The sequence below is a fragment of the Astatotilapia calliptera genome, chromosome 22 (genome assembly GCF_900246225.1).
Source record: "Astatotilapia calliptera chromosome 22, fAstCal1.2, whole genome shotgun sequence".
Taxonomy (NCBI): domain Eukaryota; kingdom Metazoa; phylum Chordata; class Actinopteri; order Cichliformes; family Cichlidae; genus Astatotilapia; species Astatotilapia calliptera.
In genome coordinates this window covers 6,293,789-6,318,659 of record NC_039322.1, presented here as the reverse complement: position 1 = coordinate 6,318,659, position 24,871 = coordinate 6,293,789, and the positions used below count along the sequence as shown (strand labels likewise).

Sequence of the window (24,871 nt, the reverse complement as noted above, 5' to 3'; positions counted from 1 at the left end):
TGGGTAAATCATTCTGTGTTTGTGTTTTAGGAGCTGTTGGAGCGCGCCGAGTGGGGTGCAGACCTCACCTCTGTAGAAAAAAACCTCGACGAGCACAACAACATACACACTGCAATTGAAGAGCTGATGAACAGCCTGCAGGAGGCACGCAGCTACGAGGTTCACACATCCCTCCTCCCTTTGCAAACACGGGCGTCCGTGCAGTGATGGTCTTTGTAACGAGGCTTCACTTTCTCTCCTCCAGGCTAAAGTCTCTCCCAACTTCAAGAGCAGTTACTCTGAGACGCTGGCCAAGCTGGAGAACCAATACTGCAAACTACTGGTCAGTCTCAGCTCAGAGGGGCTTGTGGCTTTGTTTGTGTGTGTTTGAGTTCCTCTGCACTTCTTTGTTTCCCCAGCTCACCCAGCATCCTCAGTTAATCCCATTATAGCGTGGCACAAATCTGCATCTGCGCTGTCTTCTCCTGCTGCCCCTAAATGTCCCCCCTTTTTGTCTCTTCTCTGTCCTCTGTTTTCTATTCATCCCATAATATATTTGTAATCACATCCATACTTATTCCTCTCAATCTGTTTTTCTTCTTGGCTTCTGTGGGTTTTTAAGAAGTATGTGCTTGTAGATTTACCTCTAAAAAAGCTATTTTAAATGTATTAAATGCATTAATAACATTCAGGACAAAGAAGGGGAAAATAAACCACAGGCACAGCTCACTTTGAAATATTTATGCATTTCTCCTCTGGCCTGTATCGCCATTTATCCATCTGTCTATGTCACCAACCAAAATAAAATGTGCGGCTGGCTAACGTTACAGCTCAGCCGAGGGAGCCGCAGTTGAGTTTATATCCTGTCAAGTGTAGATGGACGCTCAGTGAGTGTAGTTTGTTAGAAAGAAAAGAGTTCTCTGCTCATGAAAAGGTTTTCAGATTTATTTACTTTTTAAAATTTACTCCACCTCTTTACAGGTCACGATTTCTGTAAATAGACATTACTTCAGAGTCTTTCTAAATTACTTTTTCCCACCACAAGTGAAGAAAAGGCAAATATTTCTACACCTGCATACATGGGCAACTTGCACTAAAACAATTGCCATCACAACACTATCCAAATTTGATTTTAGCGTTCAGCACCCTTTAAGGAATTACATGCGGGACATTGGGCTCTTACATGGGGCAGTGTTTGTCATTAGTTTTCTGGGAAGATGCATCTGGATCGTCAGTGTAATTCAAATTTCCAAGTAAGAGGGATCCTTTTGCAGTATTTGCTTCTGCACTGCTGATTAGCATGGGGCTTTGTTTGTGTGGTTGCCATAGGAACATTCGTCATGGCGCCTGCGGAGCTTGGAGAGCCTGCACATGTTTGTGTCGCAATGCACTGACGAGCTGATCTGGCTCAACGAGAGGGAGGAGGAGGAGATCGCCTACGACTGGAGCGACAACAACACCAACACGAACGCAAAGAAAGAATTATACAGTGTGAGTGTGAGGAAGAGGAGAGACGCACACACGGACGGTTTCCTCCGTCACAAATTGCAAACCTTTAACCTCACTTGGTTTCCACGTGTATTTAAAGTCAAGATAAAAGTCTTGTTTACCTCCCAACATATAAAGAGTAACTTTGCATTAGACTGTTTGTCTTCACCTTTAACCTTCCCCGCTTCCTGTTCTGCCTGCAGGAAATGAGGTTAGAGCTGGATGAAAAACGAGATGTGATGCGGTCACTCCAGGAAACGGCCAGCCGTCTGTGTCAGGAGAACCATCCTGCCAAGCAGACCGTGGAGGTGAATTTCATGATTTTTATTCATTCGAGCTGGATGACCTTTAAAGACGCTGGGTTTCCGTATCGGTGGCTCGCTTGTCTGGAACAAATCAACCACGTTGCTTTTGTTAAAATGCTCTTTTATTCACTTTGCACTCACTTTTTCTAAGCCTTCCTTGGCAACGAGCAGGAATTACTATGTACATTTTAAAATACTGGTGTAGCTACACTTATTTGGGATATGGTTTTCATACCAGTTTCATGCTAATGCTGCTTGTCCCCTATCACTGCTGAGAGCCAGAAACCCCTGGCTGGGTGAAACGCTGACTCTGTCTGTGCTGATTAACATCCCAGTTAGAGCCTTGCAGATAGATTACAGGCAGTTTATATGATCGGAGACTGTAAAAATCTCACTTATTTCCCCTAAAGGACCTCTTACATAAGTTTAGCATGGCACCAACTTTCAATATCCATCCATCTCCCTGTTATCAGGCTTACAGTGCAGCCCTGCAGACCCAGTGGCAGTGGGTGGACCAGCTCTGCTTGTGTGTGGAGCAGCATCTCAAAGACAACACGGCGTACTTCCAGGTGAGGCTGAAATTCTTATTTTTCTGAGTTTGGCAAAAGAATTCATCCACATATATAATTAGGCTTATATTAAAATGATTTTGTATTATTACATGCAAATCCATTTTTACTTTTGTCAGTTCATGACTGACGCCCGGGACTGTGAGTCATACCTCCGCCAGCTCCAGGAAACCATCAAGAGACAATATACCTGTGATAAGAACAGCAGGCTCAGCAAACTGGAAGACCTGCTGCAGGACTCAATGGTATCTACACATTTGCTTTCTGTCTTACGAATAATATTCAGTTTCTTCTATGCCAGACAGAGTTATGGTGCTGAAGGAAAGACCGACTGTGGTTTTATATTTTCACTAGATTTACTGCAAAGAATTGTGTCATGTTAACCTCTACTGGAGCTCAGTGACCGATAACAGAGAGACAATAACAGAGGTTGTTTGACATCATGTCTCCATTTAGCGAGATAATTTCAAGAAGCGGCTCCATAGTGTAGTGCTTAACAAACATCCCCAATTTGATCCTGGGAGGAAGAGGCCATCTGGTGTAACACCAAATCAAACATGCACAGCTACCTGCTGTGGCAACCCCTTGTGCGTAAGAGACTAGTTGAGAGTGGCCACTTCTAATCTAAGAAGGGTCTTTGTTTCCTTCTCTAACTCTGTGTCAACATCTCAACTTTACTTGATATTTAGGATTTATTTTTAAAAAAGCACTTTTCCCTTGTTACACCCCGGCCTAGGCAACCGGTGTGCAACGCAGGAAAAATAAAAATAAGGCAAAAACACACGAGAAAAAACTAATACGGGCTTCCACAAAAATAATCCCAAAACGAAAGTATCGACAACTATTTCTTCAAAGCAAAATACGATATTTATTTACATCAAAACACAAAACGTCAAACTATTTACAACGGGGGGAAGAACGCGAACATGACATACAGAAACACAGGGCTTAAATACATAGAAGGAGCAATTAGGGAATGGACCACAGGAGGGAAACACAGCTGGGGCAAATTAGACCTGACGAGACAAGGAAACGTAAACTGAACACTAAGATAACACAGACTTTCAAAGTAAAACAGGAAACACATAACAGTCACGCCAAAACAAAACGCCTAAAACAATACACTGCCAACGCCGAACCGTAACACCCTAACTACTACACAGACAGTGCTTTGGTTTCACTCACACACCTTTAACACACCCCAGGGGCAAATTATGAAGGTGGTGTCTTACCTGGAGCCACTCTGACCTAAGTACTAGAAGAACCAGGTTTCAAACCATCAAACGTACCACTCTGAGTCACAGCTGCAGAGTCATGTGCAAACCAGAAAATATTGTACAATGAACATTTTAAGTAGCACATTTCTATCCCAGATAACTGAGCGTCCTCAATCTCTGCTTCCACCGTGTGCACAAAGTGCAAACTCGAACATTCAGTATACTCCCAGACTGACATATTATCAGGAATGATACAGCATTTTTCTAACCACTATAGCATCAGAGACCTGCAGTAGCTGAGCTGCTGGTGTTGCAGCGTCCTCCTGATTGTTTTTGCTCTGCCTCGGGCGGCTGCAGCACCTCATGTGACAGGGCAAAGTAATCTGTTACAGAGTCCTGAATCATCTCCCCCCCATGGCACATTTGCAAGCCTGCCATATTTGCACCTACTTCTCTCACACACACACACACACACACACACACACACACACACACACACACACACACACACACACACACCTCTGACTTCGAGCAGATGGCAGGGTTAGTGTGGGCATCGCTCCACAGGCCAGAGCAGCATCCATGTCCTCTTATTAAAGAGGTGTGCGAGAGAGTGGGTGTCACAAACAGATGCTTTTCTTAGGCCGGTCCTGCAGGTACCTTTAAATGACATAACAAAGAAGCAGCTGAACTTTTGTTTGACAGAGATAATAGCTGAGACAGGAACATTGAATCATCCTATTCAGCTTCTTTAAGGTGGAGATTGGTGTTTAGCAGTGTCCGTTTGATCAGACCTCTCCCTCCATTCTGACTTGTTTCCTGCCTAATCTTTCCTTTGTGGACTGTCACTGAATGACTTCTTCATATGTGGTTAGATACCACAGGCATTTGTTGCCTTTGAAGTAAGATAAAATACGTATTATCGCCTTGTTCAGGAACCTCTCCCTAATATGCTCCACTATATATACCCGAACAGTGACCTGTACTATGTGCAAAAGAACAGCAGACATTATTTACCGTCAGAACAGGGCGGATCTCCAACGGGAGATTGAGAGACCAGTGTCGGACTGTTAGAACAGCTTTGAAATTCTCATGAGTTGTTCGCACTAAAGTAAAAACCACCATCACTTCATGCAGCTATCCCTTCGGCGCCAGCTGCGGTCTCAAGGCTGGAGCTGAACAAAAACACCCTGATAACGACTGTGTTTAGACTGTTCTTCCCATTGTATGCAAGGCCACCTGGGTTGGCTGGAAGACTGTTTACTTAGCCTGGCAGGGCGAAGGACACTGTCTCAGCTGAACTCTGGACACGCACACACATACACTGATACGCACTCACTGATCCCCGCCTCCCTTTCCAACCTCTTCTATGCTTGTTCCCTCCTGGAGAACACGGCGGGTCTGGGCCCAGCACTGGAATAATAGCGCAGGGCAGGATGGCTGCAGTGTTTGTTTCGGATTACTCCTCACTCCCCACCCACCCCTGTTGCTTGTCACGTGCTCCACAATGTTGTGCTGTGGACATTTATGTGCTTTCTGTGCAGAGGTGTTTTTTTGTTTACTGTTCTCATGCTGTCCTCCCATATGAGCCCAACATGAGTAGAGGTCTCTTTTTTCACTCTTGGACTTTCCCATTGTATTGTGCAATTCAGTGTTTTTCCCGTAATACTACCGATCTCCGACCTGTCTCCCCATGTGATGTCTGTGTTGTGTATGTAAGGGGGGTGTGTGTGTGGTGGGGGGGGGGGGTTTTCCCATTTCACTGCAGGGCAACTTGCATGTGACAAATAAAGTTCTGATTGATTGATATACCTGAACAGTGACCTGTACGATGCGCAAAAGAACAGCAGACATTATTTACCGTCAGACCACGCTGCCGTGACCCGGATTCAAACCGGGGTTGCTGCGGCCACAATGCAGAGTACTAACCACTATAATCACGGCTGGCGCGCTGGATTATGCTGTTAGTTGCAGTCTGTATCTTGCAGTTGTCTCACTCCACTATAACACTATAATATACAAACAACGGAATTTGAATGAAAACAATGGAATTTGAATGAACAGAACAGAATTTGAATCAAAACAATGGAATTTGGATGAAAACAACGGAATTTGGATGAAAACAATGGAATTTGAATGAAAACAATGGAATTTGAATGAAAACAACGGAATTTGAATGAAAACAATGGAATTTGAATGAAAACAACTGAATTTGAATGAAAACAACGGAATTTGAATCAAAACAACGGAATTTGAATCAAAACAACGGAATTTGAATGAAAACAACAGAATTTGAATGAAAACAACAGAATTTGAATGAAAACAATGGAATTTGAATGAAAACAATGGAATTTGAATGAAAACAATGGAATTTGAATGAAAACAATGGAATTTGAATCAAAACAATGGAATTTGAATCAAAACAACAGAATTTGAATGAAAACAACGGAATTAGAATGAACAGAACAGAATTTGAATCAAAACAACAGAATTTGAATCAAAACAACAGAATTTGAATGAAAACAACAGAATTTGAATGAAAACAACGGAATTTGAATGAAAACAACGGAATTAGAATGTACAGAACAGAATTTGAATCAAAACAACGGAATTAGAATGAAAACAACGGAATTTGAATGAAAACAACGGAATTAGAATGTACAGAACAGGGTTTAAATGAAAACAACGGAATTTGAATGAAAACAATGGAATTAGAATGAACAGAACAGAATTTGAATCAAAACAACAGAATTTAAATGAAAACAACAGAATTTGAATGAAAACAACAGAATTTGAATGAAAACAACAGAATTTGAATCAAAACAATGGAATTTGAATGAAAACAACGGAATTAGAATGTACAGAACAGAGTTTGAATGAAAACAATGGAATTAGAATGAACAGAACAGAGTTTGAATCAAAACAATGGAATTTGAATGAAAACAACGGAATTAGAATGAACAGAACAGAATTTGAATGAAAACAACAGAATTTGAAAACAAACAATGGAAGTTTAAAACAAACAACAGAATTAGAATGAAAACAATGGAATTTGAATGAAAACAACAGAATTAGAATGAAAACAACAGAATTTCAATGAAAAGAACGGAATTTGAATGAAAAGAATAGAATTTGAATGAAAACAATGGAAGTTTAAACTCTGTTGTAAAAATGAAAAGAACTGGTTGATGAGCGAACAGGTAAGGTAAGGAAAAGCCGGTTACGTTAAGAAACTTGATTGGACAATCCAGTGCCAATAATGAAATAACATGACTGTAACCATTCAAGCTAACCTGCAGCCTGTGTTACTACAATTTCTTGCTATCATAATGCTGTCATACATGTTATCCACGGTCTTCTTTTAGTGCAAGGCTTCTCTGGTGATCTAATTTGTTTTAAAGAAGTCCTTGACACCCTGTGGTTGTAATTAACTAGAATTCCTCATGCATCCACATTATAATTTATGTCTGTGTAAATTATGTTTGTCACTGGTCCTGCTGACTGCAGCGAATGCCATCTCACTGTGAAATTCATTCCTGGGGTGTGATGTATGAAGTTATTAGCTCTCTGCCTCAGACTGTGTCTAACTCTCGGCTCCATTCAATGTTTTCTTTCCTGTACCTGTAACTGTCTCCTTGTTGTCTCCCTCTCTAATGAATCCTTAATGACTCTCTCTGCTTCTGCTTTAGGGGCGAGAGAGAAGTGAAGTGTAATTCTACCTGTCAGGGTGAAAAGCCCATGTTAAATGTTTAATGCTTAGTGGTCAGGCTAACATGGGCAGCTGAGTCAGGAAGCAGCAGGCCCACTCATCTCAGCAGCTACAGGCTAATAGGCCGTTAAGCTGATTATGTGTTGAAGGACTTCAGACAGAAAATGTTGCTTAAATATCATTTGGGTGGATTTTGTGGTGTGAAAATGAAAAACTTGAGGAAAGATGATATAGGGTGAAACATCTAAATGTCTACTGGAAGGATTTTCTGAAGATTTTGTAAACTCATTCACGGATTTCTCCAGCGTTATTTGTGATTTAGACTGAAACGTCTGCTGCTTACGGTGGCCCTGAGAGGTCAAACGGACTGCAATAAGAAAAATGCTGCAAAAGCACACAAAACACAATGGAAATAGGAAAAACAAAAACAGAAATGGGGAAAAAACACAAGATAAGTGTTTCTGGGGAGACAATAACCCGACGGACCAGTTGCAGGAACCCAAAACATGGTAGGCGTGTTTTATCATGATTCATATAATACTGATGACGCACTTACCTCTCATCTTTGCTTTCCTCACAAAACTGATAGATCCTCCACTTCTTTTAAGTGTCTCCCAGTGCAATTATAGGCATATTTTTGGTTCCTGCAACTGGTCCGTGGGGTTATTGTTTCCCCAGAAACACTTCCCTTGTGTTTTTTTTTTTCTATTTCCGTTGTCGTTTTACCCTATTTTTGTTGTGTTTTGTGTGCTTTTGGAGCGTTTTTCTTGTTGCTGGTGTTTTCTTAAGTTGCACTCCGTTTGGCCTCTCAGGGCCACCGTAGCTGCTGGATTGACTTCCATACACTGCATTTTGCTACAGATATTTAGAATTTTTATATATTTGGTGTTTAATTACATATTTATCTGTTAAAATGCATCTAAAATGCAACCTGATAGATCTGCTGTAGTTTTTTAACATTGTTTATTATTTATGGCGTGTGACATGGGTAATTATCAAATAATTACCTAATGGAAAGGTCAGCATGCTGTTAACATCCCTGCTTTAAGTTCTCAGATACATAGATCTTTACCTTACAATGGAAAAAATGCCTTTAGATGAATGTTATTGTAAATCCACACATGTACAGTCTTCATAAAGAGTTTCAATGTTTAATGTTGTTGTTGTTTTCCTTCCTGTAGGAGGAGAAAGAGCAGCTCATTGAGTATCGGAGTACAGTAGCTAGCCTGGTGGGCCGGGCCAAGACGGTGGTGCAGCTGCGCCCCCGCAGTGCAGAGAGCACTCTGGGAACTACAACACCCATCAAAGCCATCTGTGACTACAAGCAGATCGAGGTACGGCACCCAGAGCAGTATCATTACACCTCATGAACATGTGGGCATGTCCCTCAAATCTGTGACTTTGTTTAAGAAAAAAGTGTGCATATTTAGCACCGACTCACCTCTGACCTCACCTCTCGATTGTTTCGCCCCTCACCACCAACCAGGCCCCCCCCCCGCCCTGCACTTCCCCACAAAGTCCTTACTCAGCTACTGTTTTCTGCTCGTGAAATTTAGATTGATGTAAACATCTACATGAACAGTTTCCTCCATAACGATGAATATCGCACAGCAGTGGATTTCTTCTTTTTTTCACACAGCTCCAGTTTTCTTCTTTTTCTTTTCTTTTTTTAAAACCAGCATGTCGAAATTTGGAAACTGAATGGACATAATTAACCAGAACTTATGACCTTTGCCTTTGTCCTCCTCAGAAAACACTCTGACTGAGTCTTTAAGAAAGATAACTCAGGCATTATGAGATTCACTCTCAGATTCAGCTGTGATGACCTCTGGGAATCTAAAAGCTAATCAATTATACATCTGTCCCATCCTCTTTGCACCCTGAGAGCTTGGCACGGACATACAGCTGCCCCCAGCACTGCTATATTTAGTCTACTATGTGTTAGATTGCCCAGGGTGGTTTGCTCCCTGAAGCATACCAGATGTGAGGTCTTGTTTCCAGGTAAAGGATGAAGGTGGTTTGGTCCTCCACCCCATCACTGATCTAAAGCAACGTGACGAAACCTCGCACACAGCTGACAGTTATAAAAAAACATCTGGACAAACGTGCACATGAACCAAAAGTAATCTTTCTCTCCTTCACTTTCCTGTGTCTTCTCCTTTCTTTCCATACCCTCATGTACCTTTTTTTGGCCTCTCCCCTCTCACTCCCTCCTCTTCCTCCTCCTCATTCTCTTCCCTCCCTTCCCCCTCGTCTGTCGGCTGGGCTGGCAAGACAAACGTTCAGGTATAGCTGCCTATATTCTCCCTCTCTCACCTCAGATTTTGACACTGCACACACTGTACTGCCCCAGGTGCCGCTTTCTTATCAGCTGATTTCAGGTTGTATAATTGGTAATAAACTTTATGCCTGCACTCTCAGACTTCTTGGAATAAATTAGATGAAATTACCCATGAAATGGTTCAGAGTACCTTTTACTGGATTTCCTCCCTGGAACAAAAATCTGAAAGCTTATTGTGTTTTATGTTTTTACAGGAAAATATAATTTAGTGGTGTTTTCCTAATCAAATCAGCCAATTATGTTTATTTAAGTGTTTCATTATAAAGTCCAAGTGACTCTTTCTATATGTGCATATGTTTATGGTGTTCTCATAGCCAGAATCAGGTGATAGGATAATCTCACAAAAGTTGATTATGGCAACAATCTGTAAATCAGTAACCAAGTACTAACTTAGCCTCTGGGAATTACTGCAAATGATTCAGTGTTTCCGGTATAGCCAGCTGCTACCCGGGCCAAGACTTCCTGTTCTGTGTACAGGTTATTGTGTCTGAATGCACATGCTTTTTAATAGGCTGCCAAAATGCTGGATGCATTGTTGTCAGACAATACCCAGTGGTTTGGAGATTGTCTTTTGGAAAATGCGTCACTCTTTTGCATAGATGTTTATCTTTATGCAGTAAAATCCAGCTCAGATATGATTGATACAAACAGAAAAAAAAAAAATTCTGCAGATTTCATATATTTATGCAGAATCAGTTTAGTTTCGTATGTTTAGTCACAGATTTGTGTCAGACTGAGATCAGTTGATAAGAGCAGGTGGTAATCGCTGAACTGAACTGAATTTAACCCGTCTGTGCCCCTCAGGCTCATTCAGTCAGTCAGAAAATAACATTTCCGTTTCAATATATCTTCATGTATTAAGTGTTTGTGCACAGCTTTGCATTATGGTTGTATGTGTGTGTGTGCAGGGAAGGGGTGAGAGAGGGTGGCGGGTGGGGATGGCTGTGCAGCCCTAACGCTGAAATTTAAAGCCAAACTCGTTTGTCTTCTGTTTATATCCTCTGCTGGGTTTCCTGCAGATAACGTGTCACTAATGTTTATTTCCTCGTTAAATTATTCAAACCCAGCTCAGGTTTTAGGAAGTTTCGCTTTGAGTTTGGAATATATTTGCTGCTTTCACAATAAAAGCCTTTACTGGTGCAAAGCAGCTTTCACACCACATGGCATTGTCCTCGCTCAGCTTCTCTAATATCACGTCATGTTAGGGCTCCTGCTAATTTCATGAAGTCCATGAATTTTTGCATTTTGTGTTGCATTATGAGTTTTTTTGCTGTTCGCTTTTGATTTACGCGTTTTTCCCCCTTTTTTCCTCCTCCCTTGCTTTCTTCTGGGCATTTCTCCTTCCATTCTTTCTCCATCATCTTTTGCAACTCCCTCGCTTTGTGAATCTTTCTCTTAATATTCTCTCTTGCTGTCAACCCTGTTCTCTACATCATTTCCAACATCATTTTCATAACCTCCATTTCCGCTCTCATCTGTCCTTCCCTGCGCCTCGCCTCATACTCTCAGATCACGATAAGCCGAGGAGAGGAGTGTGTGCTGCAGGACAACTCTCAGAGGACCAAGTGGAAAGTGATCAGTCCGACGGGGAACGAAGCCATGGTCCCCTCGGTGTGTTTCACCGTCCCGCCTCCAAACCAGGAGGCCATCGACACAGCCAGCAGGTGAGCCACGTACTGGAAACGTGCATTGGTGTTGCGAATGTATTAAACATTTGTTGTGGATAGCACTGTGCTGATTATTTACTTTTTTATAGTTGATTTTCTTTAAGTCTTTAATGCACAAAAGCCACAATTTTCCACAATACGTAGCGTAGCGAGGCCGTAGACTTCAGGAAGCACTACAGAGTAGGAAAGTTCGGCCTTCACATCAGTCCAAAATCCTAAGAAACTGTTTCCTAGAGATTATCTGACTGTTGAGCTTGAGCTTGGTTTATAAAATGACGTCCTTTTAATCTGAATCTATTTTGTTTAGTATTTTAGAGACTAATGTTCATGTTCCTTGTGTTTTGTCTACAGAGCTGAGCAGCTGTACCAGAAGGTCATGTCCCTGTGGCATCAGCTCCATGTGAACATGAAGAGTGTGGTATCGTGGCACTACCTGCTCAAAGACATCAAGACTGTATCTGGGTGGAACTTGGACACGGTGAGATCCTCTCCATGCGTTTAAATGTGACGGCTATGAATTTGGATTTTATTCTCTCGCCGTGATGATTTCAATTTGTGGTTCTTTTCTTCTCTTCCGTTATATTTATCTTCTCCCTCCTTGTCTCACCTTTCAGGTTCAGAGTCAGTCTCCATCAGAGCGGGAGCACGTCCTCAATCACCTGGAGTCCCAGATGGCCGACTTTCTGTCAGACAGCAAAGAGAGCTCGCTGTTCACGCCGGCCGAAAGACGAGAGCTCGAGAAGGACGTTCAGCAGGCCCAGCAACACTGCCAGGACCTGCTGCTCAACATGGAGACCGGTGAGTGAAGATGGACGGGCTCACACACGGATACATTTAGTTAATCTCTTGCTGACCTCTGACCAGTCAAACTGATGCAAATAATAGCTCTGCGTGTCTCAAAATGACCGTCTTAATCTGTTAATGAAAATAATCCACCTCGTTCCTCATCTTTTATTTTTCTCCAGTGGAGAAGGATGAGTCAGTCTCTCGGTCGTACCTGTCAGAGCTGCAGAACATCACCCTTTGTATTAACGAGGCTGAGCAGAGACTGATGAGAAGTATTGAGACTCCGCCTCCCATCCTGTTGTCAGGTGATGGTGCTGACAACACGGTCCAGATTAGAGAGCAGGAGGTGAGTTTGAGCTCCATCTGCTGCTTGCACACAGTTATTACCCATGTTATAAAGAACTGAGGGTGTTTTGCAGTATATTGTTGTCGTTGTCTATAAAGCCAGAGGAAGAAGCGCTCGTCCATTGATAGATTTGTTTTTGGATTAACCAAGAAATATCACAGCAAATACTCATCATACAAGTCAGCCTTTTTGGTGAGCAGCTAACAAGACAGATCTTAACAGACTTCAGTTAGTCCAGAATAAGGCGGCCAAAAATATATATATATTTATAATAAATATATATAATATATATATTTAAAGCATCTTTTAAGCGAAATAAATAGCCTTATGCATTTAGAGAATTGGCTTCTATTCATAATTTCAAAAAACACTTAAAAGTCTATTTAGGCAGCTTTTAATTACTGTAAATATTGTAAGAGGGCAATAATGGAAATTTGTGTATTTTGTCTCAATGTTATTGATATTTATGTTTATATTTTCACAATAGTAAAACCTGACTGTGGATGTAAGACGCTATTTTGCATCCACTTTATTGAGTAATATTTTATTTGAGCAAACATTTAGCAACCACTGTTGTGGAAGCTATTGGGGTTCCTTATAAATAAGCAAATAAGCGATGATGATTACAACTGGTATTGAGTAGTATGGCTGTGGTCTGGAAGTTTCGAAACATTTACCACAGAGGAAGCTATTTTGATGAAGCAAAGCAGTTTTTATTTTAATTTTAAAGATTGTCACCATGTAGTTTAAAAATAAAGATGGTTCCTTTTTATGCAGAAGCTGCAGTCTGAGCTGGACAGCCTGCGCTCCAGTTTGGGTGACGTGTCTCATCGCTGCGTTAAGTTCTTCGAGGAGAAGCCCACCTCGTCCAGCGTTCCTGTCCTCCGGTCGGAGCTCAATCACGCTGTGGAGAAGATGGACAAACTGCACAACCTCTCAGCTGTCTACCTTGAAAAGTTAGTTAGATTTTTAGAAGTCATGTGAAACTTCTCTGTTCTTTTTGTTTCCCCAGATGATACGATTTGTTGTCCTTTTACATCTTTAGGTTAAAAACAGTGGATGTCCTGATCCGTAGCCTGGATGAAGCAGAGAGCCAAGTCAGGAAGTACGAGAACAGACTAAGTGAGGAAGACATTGTTCCTGCTGACACAACAGCCATTCAGAACCTCAGAGATCAACTGGGGGTAAGCCTCACCATCACATAAAGTCCTCTCATGTCTCTATAAAGATGAACCTCTGACCCTCTAACCTCTAACTTTCAGAAGTGGCAGGCTGAGCTTGGTGAGCAGGAAGGAGTCTTCCAGTCTCTGCAGGTGGAGGTACGTCAGGCCAAAGAGGCGGGGTCTAAGCTCAACAGGCTCCACCCGGACCGCAGCCCTGAGCTCGAGCGCTACCAGGACAAAGCCAATCAGATAACAGAAAGATGGAGTGGAATCAAAAGACAGATGGAGACACGGTGAGTGAAGATGCCTAAAAAGAAAAGGAGGAGCACGATTCATGTGTGTTGTGACAAACGATGTAACGATCTGCTTAGAAAAACTAACTGGATGCTGAACTTATCAGGACGTTAGTGTGGAAAAGGATCTGAAGGTAGTTTTCTTTTTTTCTGCAGACGAGCGGATCTTGAAGCTCTGGGCTCCTCCCTGCAGCAGTACAGAGACGGCCACTCCGCTTTGATCAAGTGGATCGAAGAGACGACGGAGAGACAAGAAAACACACAGCCGGGACAGATGGACAGCAAAGCGCTGTCGGAACAACTGGCCCAGCAGACTGTTAGTGCCGCTGAATCCTCTGACTTACAACATGTGTCCAGATGAGAAAAACGACTTGAGCCTAAACATTTATAAATTCTGATTGTTTTTCTTTCCAGGCCTTGGTAGCTGAGATCGAACAGAATCAGACCAAACTAGACGAGTGCCAGACTCATTCCAAACAATACTGTGCCTCAGTGAAGGTGAGAAACCGTGACAGACGTGTCTCGGAGTGAAGGTACGCAGGAAACTTGATTCCTCTCGTGCTTTTATCTTGTAGGATTATGAACTACAGCTGATGACATTCAGAGCCTTTGTAGAGTCGATGCACAAATCACCTGTCAAGAGGAGAAGGATGCACTCTTCCTCTGACGCTATCACTCAGGAGGTAATTGGATAACTGTTTACCATCGTGATCATTGCAGGAGCTTTATTGTTTTAAGTAAATAAAGTTTGTGTGTTTTGTATTTGTCTGAATCTAATATCCCGCAGTTAGTGATGTTTGTTTGGGGTTTTTATTATCTCTTCAGTTCATGGACTTGCGCACACGCTACACAGCCTTAGTGACCTTAACAACCCAGCATGTGAAGTACATCAGCGATGCTCTGAGAAGACTGGAGGAGGAGGAGGTGACACTTTGATTCTCTTTCAGTGACTTTCTTGCTTTACACAGCGGTCATCTATTATTAACTGTTTAATTTACTTAGACACTACTTGTGGTTGCTGTAGCTCACTGAATCGAAGAGTTGCTATTATAACTTCTGTTCCCTGAGTGGATGAAGCTCCTATGCTTTTGAGTATTGCCACCAGACTAGCAGAGATCTGGCTATCAAATCTGACCTCTCGGCAGGCAACACAGAGAAGCAACACTGCAACATAACAACAGAAAGTGAGAAAACTTTAACTGGGAAGTGTAGATTTAATTGTTCTGTCCAGGACATACTGGTCTATCAGAACTGGGCAGAAATGCTTGAAAGCTGGAAAAGCAGCTAGCAGCTCCAAATAATTGATGTGCAGCTGGCACTGCAGTCCAAACCGCTCGCAATGCATCCCCATACTGGGTGTCTAGAGTTAACATGCAAGGTGCAGTTATCAGAAGCCTCCGGAGGAGGTGACGCGACACCACAGGCAGAGAGTACCGTGTCAAAACCTGTATAAGAACTGAGGGATGTTTGTGATGAGAAGGGTGTATGTCTGCAGGTGGTGCCTGTGATATGTCATCACAGGTCATCTGCCTGAAAGTTGTGAATAGAGGCGTCTTTGGTCAGGAGACACAGAGGTGTGATATCTCATACTGTATGTGCTGCACAGGTGAATTGACAAAAAGGGATCTTATGTGAAATCTACTGTTTAGTGTCATTAATTTTTGCTTTCTTGCCTCTATCTGTGCAGAAAGAGGTGGAGGAGGAGAAACAGGCCAGGGTGGGGCAGGTTTCAGACCTTCTGGGCTGGGTCAAAGGCCTCCAGGGACGCGCTGGTGGCCCCAACGCCGAGTCTTCTCTGGCTGCTCAACAGGTACTGTTTATACATATGCAATGAATGCGAAGGAGACTGTTATGTTGGTACCTCGTTTAGTGGTACATGAAGGTTGTTATGTTGTCAAATAGATTCTTCATCTGTTTTTTTCTGCAGGCCATCAATGAACAGCTAGCAGCCAAGAAAGATCAGGTGGCTGAAGCTATAAGGAGCACACAGGTCTTCCTTCTGTCGAAACAGGCCAGCAAGTAAGTTAACATGCATGGACTCCTCACAGAGAGCAGTGATTTTTAAATTGTCCTCCCAGCCAGCAGTGCACGCACCACAGGGGCCACTTCTGTAGCAACCAGCGGGTAAATAGAAGTTAGGATTAGATGATGATAACTGCCAACTTCAAACAATCACATTATAAATTTTATGTCAAAGCCACTGTAAAGCATCTTTCCAACACACATGCAGACTAATGTTAAACACCTAACTACACCTGTTAACCTTGTCCCTTTTTTCTTCTGTAGGTTGTCCCCAGAGGAGCGGGCACACGTGGAGGCTCAGCTGGACGAGCTGAAGACCACCTACAACCAGCTGTGCGACAGCTCCACCCAACAGCTGCAGCAGCTGGAGCAGCAACTGGCCAAAGAGGAGGAAAGAAAGGTAGATCGGTTTGGCTGGGGTGGGCCGAGCGGGGAGAAGGGTGTCTGCAGATTTATGGCAAACATGTATTCTGCTTATGCGAGCTTAAACAAAAATAACCACAAAGGTACTTTTATAAAATGTTCCTTGAGTCTGAATATCTTTGCGAGCGAAGCGTGAGTTTATATGTGGGCCAGCAAATTATCATCTATGTTGTTCAGCATGTTGTGTGTTCACCGATTTGCATTTCTGAAAAACATCACCAGTCTTGACGAATGTCACTCATTGACTTGGTTTGGTTTAACAAACACCGACGGATCCTGTTCAGATGTGTATTCAGATCCTCTGTAATAACCATTTCTACCAGGATGACCATCTTTTTGGTCATCACTGGAGAAATAAGGGTTGCTAAAATAATTTATACATCTAGAATACACTGCAGTGTTTTGTTTTTGGTATAAGAAACCTCTGCAGCTCATTAATCAATATATGGGTGTTAAAGGGAAATGTCAAAAGGACAGAAAACAACTGGAATACACCGTCTGAACTGGGCCTCAGCATGGAGTGATCCACTCTCACATTATCATATAAAAGCCTGCATTCATGTCATTAACTATCACCAACCCTGATTTTTATCATCCTCATTGTCACCGTCATCATCATTATCATCAGAAAATACATCTGCTGAGCTGCTAACATGGTTAATACACGGCCTTAGTGGTGCCGCACTAGATCAGAGCTTCCCAGGTGACGCTAGTGAGGGGAAAGCTGTAGAGCTTTGCTTTTCATTCTTAGAAACTGTCAAAAAAAGGTACATCCACATTTTTATGTCATCCCAGCATCGAAAAAGTAAAATGTTACTTTTCTTTATACGGTGGTGAAATGCCACTGCATAAAGTCAGCATTGCTTTTTAGCATTTTTCTGCATACATTTACCCCATGTAGATGTACAGTCATCCAAGGGGAATCACACATTCCCAGCCCTCACACTCTCATACAAGTGTTCCTCCCCTTCATTTGAAATACATTACATCATCCCTGGATGTGTGAGAGAATTTCAGGTTTGAAGCTCTCATTTATGACACTTCCTAGTTTTTAACAGTTGCACTCATAGTTGATTTTTGTGTAAATGTTTTATGGTTTTACTAAAAATGCTCACTAAAAGGTAAAGTAGAACTTTTCAAGAAGTCACTTTTGTATTTTAGAGAGTAAGTGCACCAAAGGCCAGCTATGCAAAAACAAAAAAAACAACGTCACCATTTGAGCATGTTGTGTCCAGATCACAAGAGTGTGTGTGAGAGAGAATGACGTTTTTGTGTTTGTTCTAATGCATACTATTAATGTGTGAAACTTTTAAACCAGCATTTTGCTTGAAAATCACTAACAGCTGCCAACGGAGAGTTGTGGACATCCAAGGATCAGAAAACAAAGCAAAACAGGACTTTGATAAACATCATTAGTCTATTTTGTGATTGCAGGTTAGAGCAGCTGCATGGTTAGTTTTAGTGCCATCCAGTCTCATGGAAATGTATTATGTAATGTGTGATGCAGTTAAAGATACAAATCTGCAATAATAATCATAATCTGTGCAAATCAGCAGGTAAACTTACTATCAGAAATGTGGAAATACTGATAAATATTTATGTTATTTATCACTATTTGCCATATTTGCCCCACTCCCGATCAGCTTTCACTGAGCAGTCATGGTTTAGTATAGTTTCAGTTTGTACCTTAGTCAGTTTAACATTAGGTCAGTTTGAGGTTTTGACGTCAAAGCAGTGTTAGGAGTCTGAATGAAGAGTGGCATGCAGAACGCTAACAACCAGCTTCTCACCTGTCGCGCCTCGCTCTGCCGAGCCATAAACTGGCCCATTAGTGTGTGCACAGCAGGACGGGCCCAAACGGTAAGTAGCGCTCGCTTTCTCTCTTACCGTTGCCTTTAAGTTTTTCTCGTGTAGTTTTTCTTATTCTCCTCAACTTCTGAATACTTGTGTGTTCCTTTTTCTGCTGTTGTTTCCCCTTATCTAGCACTTCTTTCTGCATTTTTGTTAGGAATATGCTTTGTTGCATGCTTACTGCTTGTCCTAGAATAGTGATGGTAAGTATTAAAATGCCTTTTAATTTAGTAGAAATTAAAACAAGTTCAAAATATAAATGATCAAATTGCTAACAGAAATATATATAGTGGCATTTTTAAACATGGATAAGCTGTTTTGTGGCAAGTGGTTGTGGGTTTTCTTCTCTTTTTTTTTTCCTGATTCTACGATCTGTCATAGTGTAGTGTCACATAATAACAAATTAACATTACGTAATATGCGTGCTGGCTAAAACTGCCAGGTCATAAAGAAAAGAGAATGAATATCAACTGGGATTTTGGTTTCTTTCTTTTTGCAGAATGAGATTGCCATTGCTGGAGTGATTGACCTGAGTACAGTGGAAACATTCCCAGTATTCCCAGCAGCTCAACGTGGTCTTATTGACCAGGACACCTGCCATGTTCTGCTAGAGACCCAGCTCATTATGGGTGGGCTCCTTCAACCTGACTCTCCTGTCAAACTTTCACTGGAGCAAGCTCTAACTCGAGGCCTAATTGACAGCCATACCAGACAGTCCCTGTCTGAGCTTGAGAGCGCCCTGTATTTGGTGGAAAACACCAAGACTGTGAGTGATGAACAACAAGAAAATGCCTTGCCTATAGTTATAGCCATGGAGACCGGGCTAATCAGAGAGGAAGTGGGACTTCGCATTCTCCAACTCCAGATGAACACTGGAGGATTGAGACATTCAACTGGAAAAATGTTGAGTTTGGAGCAAGCAGAAGACAAGAGACTTTTGTCTCCCAGAATTATTACCAAGCTCCAGTCGAGACTACAACACAGAGAGCTGATTGATCCAAACACAGCTGAAAAAGTAAATCTCTGTGAGCTGCAGCTCCAGTGTGTTCTCGATGATGATTCAGGGCTTCTTCTCTTCCCTGTCAAGCAGCAGCCTGGAGGAACAGTTTGCCTCCGTTCTGGAAGAAAAGTCGGTATTTTCCGTGCTGTGCAGGAGGGACTGATTGATCGGAAAGTTACCGTACGACTTCTTGAAGCTCAGCTTTTTGCCGGTGGTATTGCAGACCCACGATCTGGCCATCGACTGACAGTTGATGAAGCAGTTCGCCATGGGCTTATGGACCAGGATCTAGCCTGTGCCATGTTAGCACGTCAACTGCAAAATGGGGGCATTCTAGACCCTTTCAGTGGAGAGCGCCTGGACTTAGAAGAGAGTATTCGCAGGGACCTTCTCTCCCCTCGTTTGGCTCTGTTGGTCCTTGAGTCTCTCTGGACTTTTATGGGCTTGCTCTGGCCTGAAACTGGAGAGGTTTTACCCATTGCTGAGGCTGTTCAACAAGGTGTGATCTCGGGGGATCTAGCAAGGAGCACCCTGAGACAACGACATGCCATTGGGGCTTTGTACAACCCAGAAACCCTTCAGGTGCTGCCCCTGAACAGGACTGCTGAAAATGAATTAGATCCCAGTGCGGTCAGTTTTCTCAAAGAAATCCACATACCAGATGTTCTTTCCAACATGACCCAGTCAGGTAACCCATCTCTAAACCGCCACAGCTGGGGTTCCACTAGCTCCTCCTCTCCTCCATCCTCTCCCCTGCCTCCATCATCTCCCACAGGCCTTGTGTGGGAAACTACATCAACTAATGGGAAGGATCCTGAGGAACAAGCCAAACACAAGCTGCTGTTTCACCTCATGACTCACAGCTATGTAGATGCTCATTCTGGAAAGCGCCTCGTGCTGCTTGACCCTGAGCTAATGATAATGATCAAGGACGCTGACATGGTTGCTGGAGAATCTGCTCGTCAGGTTGAGCCGCTAAGCAGTGTGGCTACAGATAAGCTAGATAAACTGGAAATGGGGGAAAAGATTAGTTTGGCAGGTAATGGAGTGAGTGAAGGTGTCAACGACAGTTCCAGTTTAGTCACACCAAGTAAGGATTTTGAGATTAACGATAGAAGTGGCCTAGAAGAAATGCATGATGGGGAAGGAAACAACAAATCACTGCAGCAACCATCAGAACCCATAGAAGAAGATTTAGCCATTTCAGCTAAATATGAAATTGCTGGTGATAAAAGAGGAAAGGTAGATGAACAAAAGAAAGAAATGACCAGTTGGGACCGTTTAGCTTCAGCTAAATACCTCAACGATGAAATAACAAAGAGCCCAAATGAAATAATACAAACTGAATACCAACCCATGGATAGTCCTGTGCGAGACAGTGGAAGTACAACTGCAACAGAAGTTATTGAAATGGCCACAGCACCACTCAAATCAGAGGATAATGTTGAAAGGAAGACATTCAAAGAGCTCGTCCCAGGGGAAAAACCAAATGAAGATGTTAAATTAACAGCATCCCAAGAAAGGAAAGGTATAAAAGATTCCCAGGCTGAATCAGAAATTATAAAACAAAACGTGGCTGTAAAAGAGACAGACTCAAAGCAAGCTAAACCACAAGTTGATATCTCTGAAGCAGTAGTGGAAAAGCAAGAAGAGGATGCTGAACTGGAGAGGATGGTCATGCAGCTCAAACAGGGAGGTCTAATGACAGAAGAAGGGGAAAAGCTGCTGCCAGATGAGGCAGTAGCCCAGGGTGTCCTTCCTGGCCATACAGCTGTTAAATTAATGGCTCAAGCCGGTTTGTTTGGGGGCTTCCTAGATGCCATCAGTGGGGAGTCACTTACCATGGAGGAAGTTATGCAGGAGGGTTTACTAGATGAAGATCTAATGTGGGGTGTCCTAAAGTCAGATAAAACCCTTGCAGGGGTTGTTGATGTGGAGAAAAGGCAGATCTGTGGGGTGAGGGAGGCAGCTCAGGCAGGGTTGATTGATCCCAACACAGCCTCTCGACTTCTGGAAGCCCAGGTGGCATCTGGGGGGATTGTTGACCTGCGTAGGGATAAGAAAGTCTCTGTGACTCTAGCAGCAAACCTGGGGCTGATTGAAGATGATCATAGAGAAGAACTTGTAGCACTGGAGAAGGCATGCAAGGGAAAGGATGCAGATTCCTCAACATTCCTCAAGAAAGCCAGTTTGCAGCTTCAGATGGAAGGTGTTCTCGACCCAGAGTCCAAGTCTCCAGTTCCTATAGAACAAGCTATTCACAAAGGCTTAATTAGACCAGAGGAAGCTTATCAGGTCTTGGCTAGGCAAGTGGCTGAAGGTGGTATAATTCACCATCCTTCAGGCATGAGGCTTCCAGTTTCTGATGCTGTTGATAGAGGACTAGTAGATCGGTCCGTTGCTCCTGGGTTAGAGGAACTTGAGTGGGTCTACCAAGGAAAAGTCAGTCCTTCACATCGCCCAGAAGCTTTTGTTTTCCAAGCATCAACCGGAGCTATTTCAGACCCTGACACTGGAATCAAACTTACTTTGACAGAGGCTGTTACTAAGGGTCTTCTAGATAAGAACAAAGCCAGTGAAGTCATGGCTTCTCCTACAGTAACTCAAGGAGTTCTTGACCCCCAAACAGCACGGATTGTGCCCTATTCAGAACTTGTAAACCAGGGTAAGATAGATATTGAAACAGGTAAACGCTTCTTGGAGGTGAAACCATTCCGTGGTGTTCAGGATAAACAATCAAAGGAAACACTGACCCTTCCCGAAGCAGTTGCATTAAAGAAAGTTGATCCAGCTCCAGCATTTAGACTTCTCCAAAGCCAGGCAGACAGCGGTGGGATCATTGATATCAGAACTGGAGAAAGGCTCTCGCTGCCTGAAGCTTCTAAGAGAGGTTTAGTTGGAGATGATATGGTCACAGAAATAGCTACAAACCAGTTTTTGAAAGGAGGCTTAGTTGATCCTTCAACTGGACAACGAGTCTCAGGTCTCAATGTTGCAACTGCTTTAGGACTGATATCTAACAATGTGGCTTTGGAGATTCAGGAGAAAGTGATGTCAGTAGAGACCGAGGGTGGTGAAGAAAGCTCTACACCCGTTGCCTCATCAGATAGTACGTACAGCCCTGCTATCAAATTTTCAGCATCAAGTCCAGACAGTCCATCAAACTGGTCTGATGTGAACACTGAGGAGCCCACGAAATCTCCACCTTCAAAGAGAGAAGCAGTGCAAGATGAAGAGAAAACACTGACATCTGTACTTTCAGATCAGTTAAAGTTATATGACACGATTGCAGATGAGGACAAAGTGGACAAACCTGAGTCAGGGAAAGAAAAGACTTCAAGGCAGCCGGACGAGTCCATGGACATCTTATTTAAGTTTGCAACTAATGTTGAGAAAAGAATCCAGCAAGCCATAAAAGAAATTAAACCACAGAAAGACACCACTAAATCACAGAGTCTTCCTGAACAGGAGGCAGATGAGAGACTGCAAATAAATGATGAACAAAGGAAAAGCATTATCAGAGATTCTGTAGAAGTCAAGCCGACACAAATCTATCATGCTGACAAAGATTTACAGGAAAAGGATAGAACAGGTGTCAATGGGGAACCTGTGCAGGGTGGGGAAAAAGAGCGTGTTCCCGAGGATGGAAGATTGAAGCCTAAGACAACGAGTCCTGTGGCAGCAATGGTTATAGATGACAAGGAAAGCAAAGAGGGTGATGAAATGTCAAATTTGGGCGAAGAGGAATCTAGAAAGGATGATGTGGCAGTGCAGAAAGATGATGGCATAAGAGAGAAGGTCCAAGTGGTGGAGAAAGCGAAGCCCTTAAAGGTTGAAGATTTAGAGATCAAAACCAGCACTCGTTCTGAAGAGTCAGCACAGTCATTGACATCTGCTTCCAAAGAGTCAGAAAACAAAAGCAAAAAGAAGAGGAAAAATAAAAAGAAGGGAAAAGGTAAAGAGACAGAGGGCGAAAAACACCCTTCAGAGATAAAGCATGCATCTCAAATTTATCAAACTGAGGAGGAGATGGAAGGAAAGTCTGGAGCTGTTAATGCGACTACAGTTGAGCTTGCGTCACAAGACGTAGACAAGAAATCACAGATTCATGGTCAGGGAGCTTCTGAAGGGCAAATCGAAGGCATAAGGACTGATGAGAAATTTGAGGTTGAGAGTAATTTGGTGAGACAGGGACAGAAAGAAGCCTTAAAACCAATCGCTGAACCAGAGAAAGAGGCAAATAAAATATTAACAGCTACAGCAAAGGCTGATAAGAGAGAGGAGATGAAAGGGAAGTCTGAAGAAAAGGATTCTGTTGCTCAGCAACCAGAAAAACCAGAGAGCATTCAGGAGGTGAAGGAAAGGAAAGAGCATGAGCTGCCTCAGAAATCCCCTCTGCCAGACACTGAGAAAGCGGCCTTGATCCTGAAGGCCAAAGAGAGTATTCTTAAAAAGGTGTTTGAAAAAGGCGTGAGTGAGAAACAGGCTGCTGAGGAGCTGCAGGCGCTGCGCAAGGAGGTGGGGAAGAAGGAGGGTAAAGGTATAACTGTTAGTGATGTAAAGGCACAAACTCGGCACGCTAAGGAGGATGGAGTGGAGAGTCGAGCTGTAAAAGAAGACACTGTCAAGACATCCGATGGTTTATCTGAAGAAAGTAAAGAAGAAGAGATGAGTGTCAAGGTGGACAAAATGAAACTGAGAGAAGTCAAAGAAAATCTGCCTGTGGAGAAACCGTTGGTCGAGGAGACCACGGAGGCTGAACCGCTGGAAGTTTCTTCAAATGAAAAAGAAAAGGATGCAACTTTTGGAATGGAAGAGACACAAAAAGATATTAAGACAGCTGCATCGGTCCAATCTAAAGAAGCCCAGCCTAGTAAACAAAGTAAGAAGAGCAAAAGATCCAAGAGGCTGAAAGTGGCTGAAAAAGCTGAGCCTGATACTGAGAAGGCACTGAGCAAGGAAAAAGTGGAAGTGACTGCAACAGAAATTACCCCAAAATCCACTCTGGAAAGAACAGATTTGGAAAGCTCAGGTTTGATTCAGGAGCAGAAGGTAGATTCTGAGAGTCGGTCACTAACGAGGGATGTCCTCTCACCTTCGGCTGGTGAAGAGACAGTTGAGGTGGAGACCCCTGCAATTATTATTCCAACAGTTGAGACTCTTGAACTAACTTCACCACAGAGGCCCAGTTATCACGTGCAGGACATCGTACAAGCGGAAGAGATCAGTGGCGGGAAAGACAAATCCCATTCAGGCACTGGAGGTGTGATCGAAGCTGACCTTTCTCACGATGGACACAAAGTGGAGACTCAGTCCACAGCTCTGTCCGCTGCTCTGTCCACAGCTCAGCCCACAGCTTCTGATCCACAGCCTGATAAAACAGCTGGCAAAGGCAGAAAGAAGAAAAAGCACCAACCAGTCAAAGAAGAAGGCACCGATACTCCTGCATCAGAATCTTTAAAAAACCAACAGCAACATCTTGAATCTTCAGAAACGCCGGCTTTGCTCTCAGAAGATGCTGCAGCTGAGTCTGGATCACCTGTAGTCCCACAGTCTGAGACCACCACTGAGACCTGGGCAGAGGATGACACCAGCGAGAGTCCCCAACAGGTGTCAAAGAAAGAGGAAGCATCATCTGTGACTGGCAAGGCAAGAGGAAAACTTGTGAAGTTATAAATATTTTTATTTATTTATTTATTTTAAAGCCCTTCG

General features: G+C 42.9%; 1 protein-coding gene across 22 annotated transcripts in view; it reads left to right on the top strand.

Annotated features, from left to right (window-relative positions):
• Window positions 1–24,871, top strand: part of macf1a (microtubule actin crosslinking factor 1a) — a 230,272-nt gene that overhangs the window by 130,364 nt on the left and 75,037 nt on the right. For 11 of the 22 annotated variants that reach the window (XM_026156616.1, XM_026156614.1, XM_026156624.1 and 8 more), the window contains 22 exons: window positions 31–159; window positions 245–322; window positions 1,309–1,470; window positions 1,671–1,775; window positions 2,246–2,341; window positions 2,461–2,586; window positions 8,449–8,601; window positions 11,118–11,272; window positions 11,627–11,753; window positions 11,890–12,073; window positions 12,241–12,407; window positions 13,185–13,363; window positions 13,453–13,591; window positions 13,670–13,863; window positions 14,020–14,179; window positions 14,278–14,361; window positions 14,439–14,546; window positions 14,689–14,787; window positions 15,551–15,673; window positions 15,791–15,882; window positions 16,150–16,285; window positions 18,659–24,808. In XM_026156616.1, the coding sequence (XP_026012401.1) occupies window positions 31–159; window positions 245–322; window positions 1,309–1,470; window positions 1,671–1,775; window positions 2,246–2,341; window positions 2,461–2,586; window positions 8,449–8,601; window positions 11,118–11,272; window positions 11,627–11,753; window positions 11,890–12,073; window positions 12,241–12,407; window positions 13,185–13,363; window positions 13,453–13,591; window positions 13,670–13,863; window positions 14,020–14,179; window positions 14,278–14,361; window positions 14,439–14,546; window positions 14,689–14,787; window positions 15,551–15,673; window positions 15,791–15,882; window positions 16,150–16,285; window positions 18,659–24,808 (8,946 nt within the window). Of the gene's footprint in view, window positions 1–30; window positions 160–244; window positions 323–1,308; window positions 1,471–1,670; window positions 1,776–2,245; window positions 2,342–2,460; window positions 2,587–8,448; window positions 8,602–9,541; window positions 9,554–11,117; window positions 11,273–11,626; window positions 11,754–11,889; window positions 12,074–12,240; window positions 12,408–13,184; window positions 13,364–13,452; window positions 13,592–13,669; window positions 13,864–14,019; window positions 14,180–14,277; window positions 14,362–14,438; window positions 14,547–14,688; window positions 14,788–15,550; window positions 15,674–15,790; window positions 15,883–16,149; window positions 16,286–18,658; window positions 24,809–24,871 lie in introns of all 22 variants that reach the window. The other 11 variants (XM_026156613.1, XM_026156612.1, XM_026156603.1 and 8 more) reach the window with 2 other exon arrangements.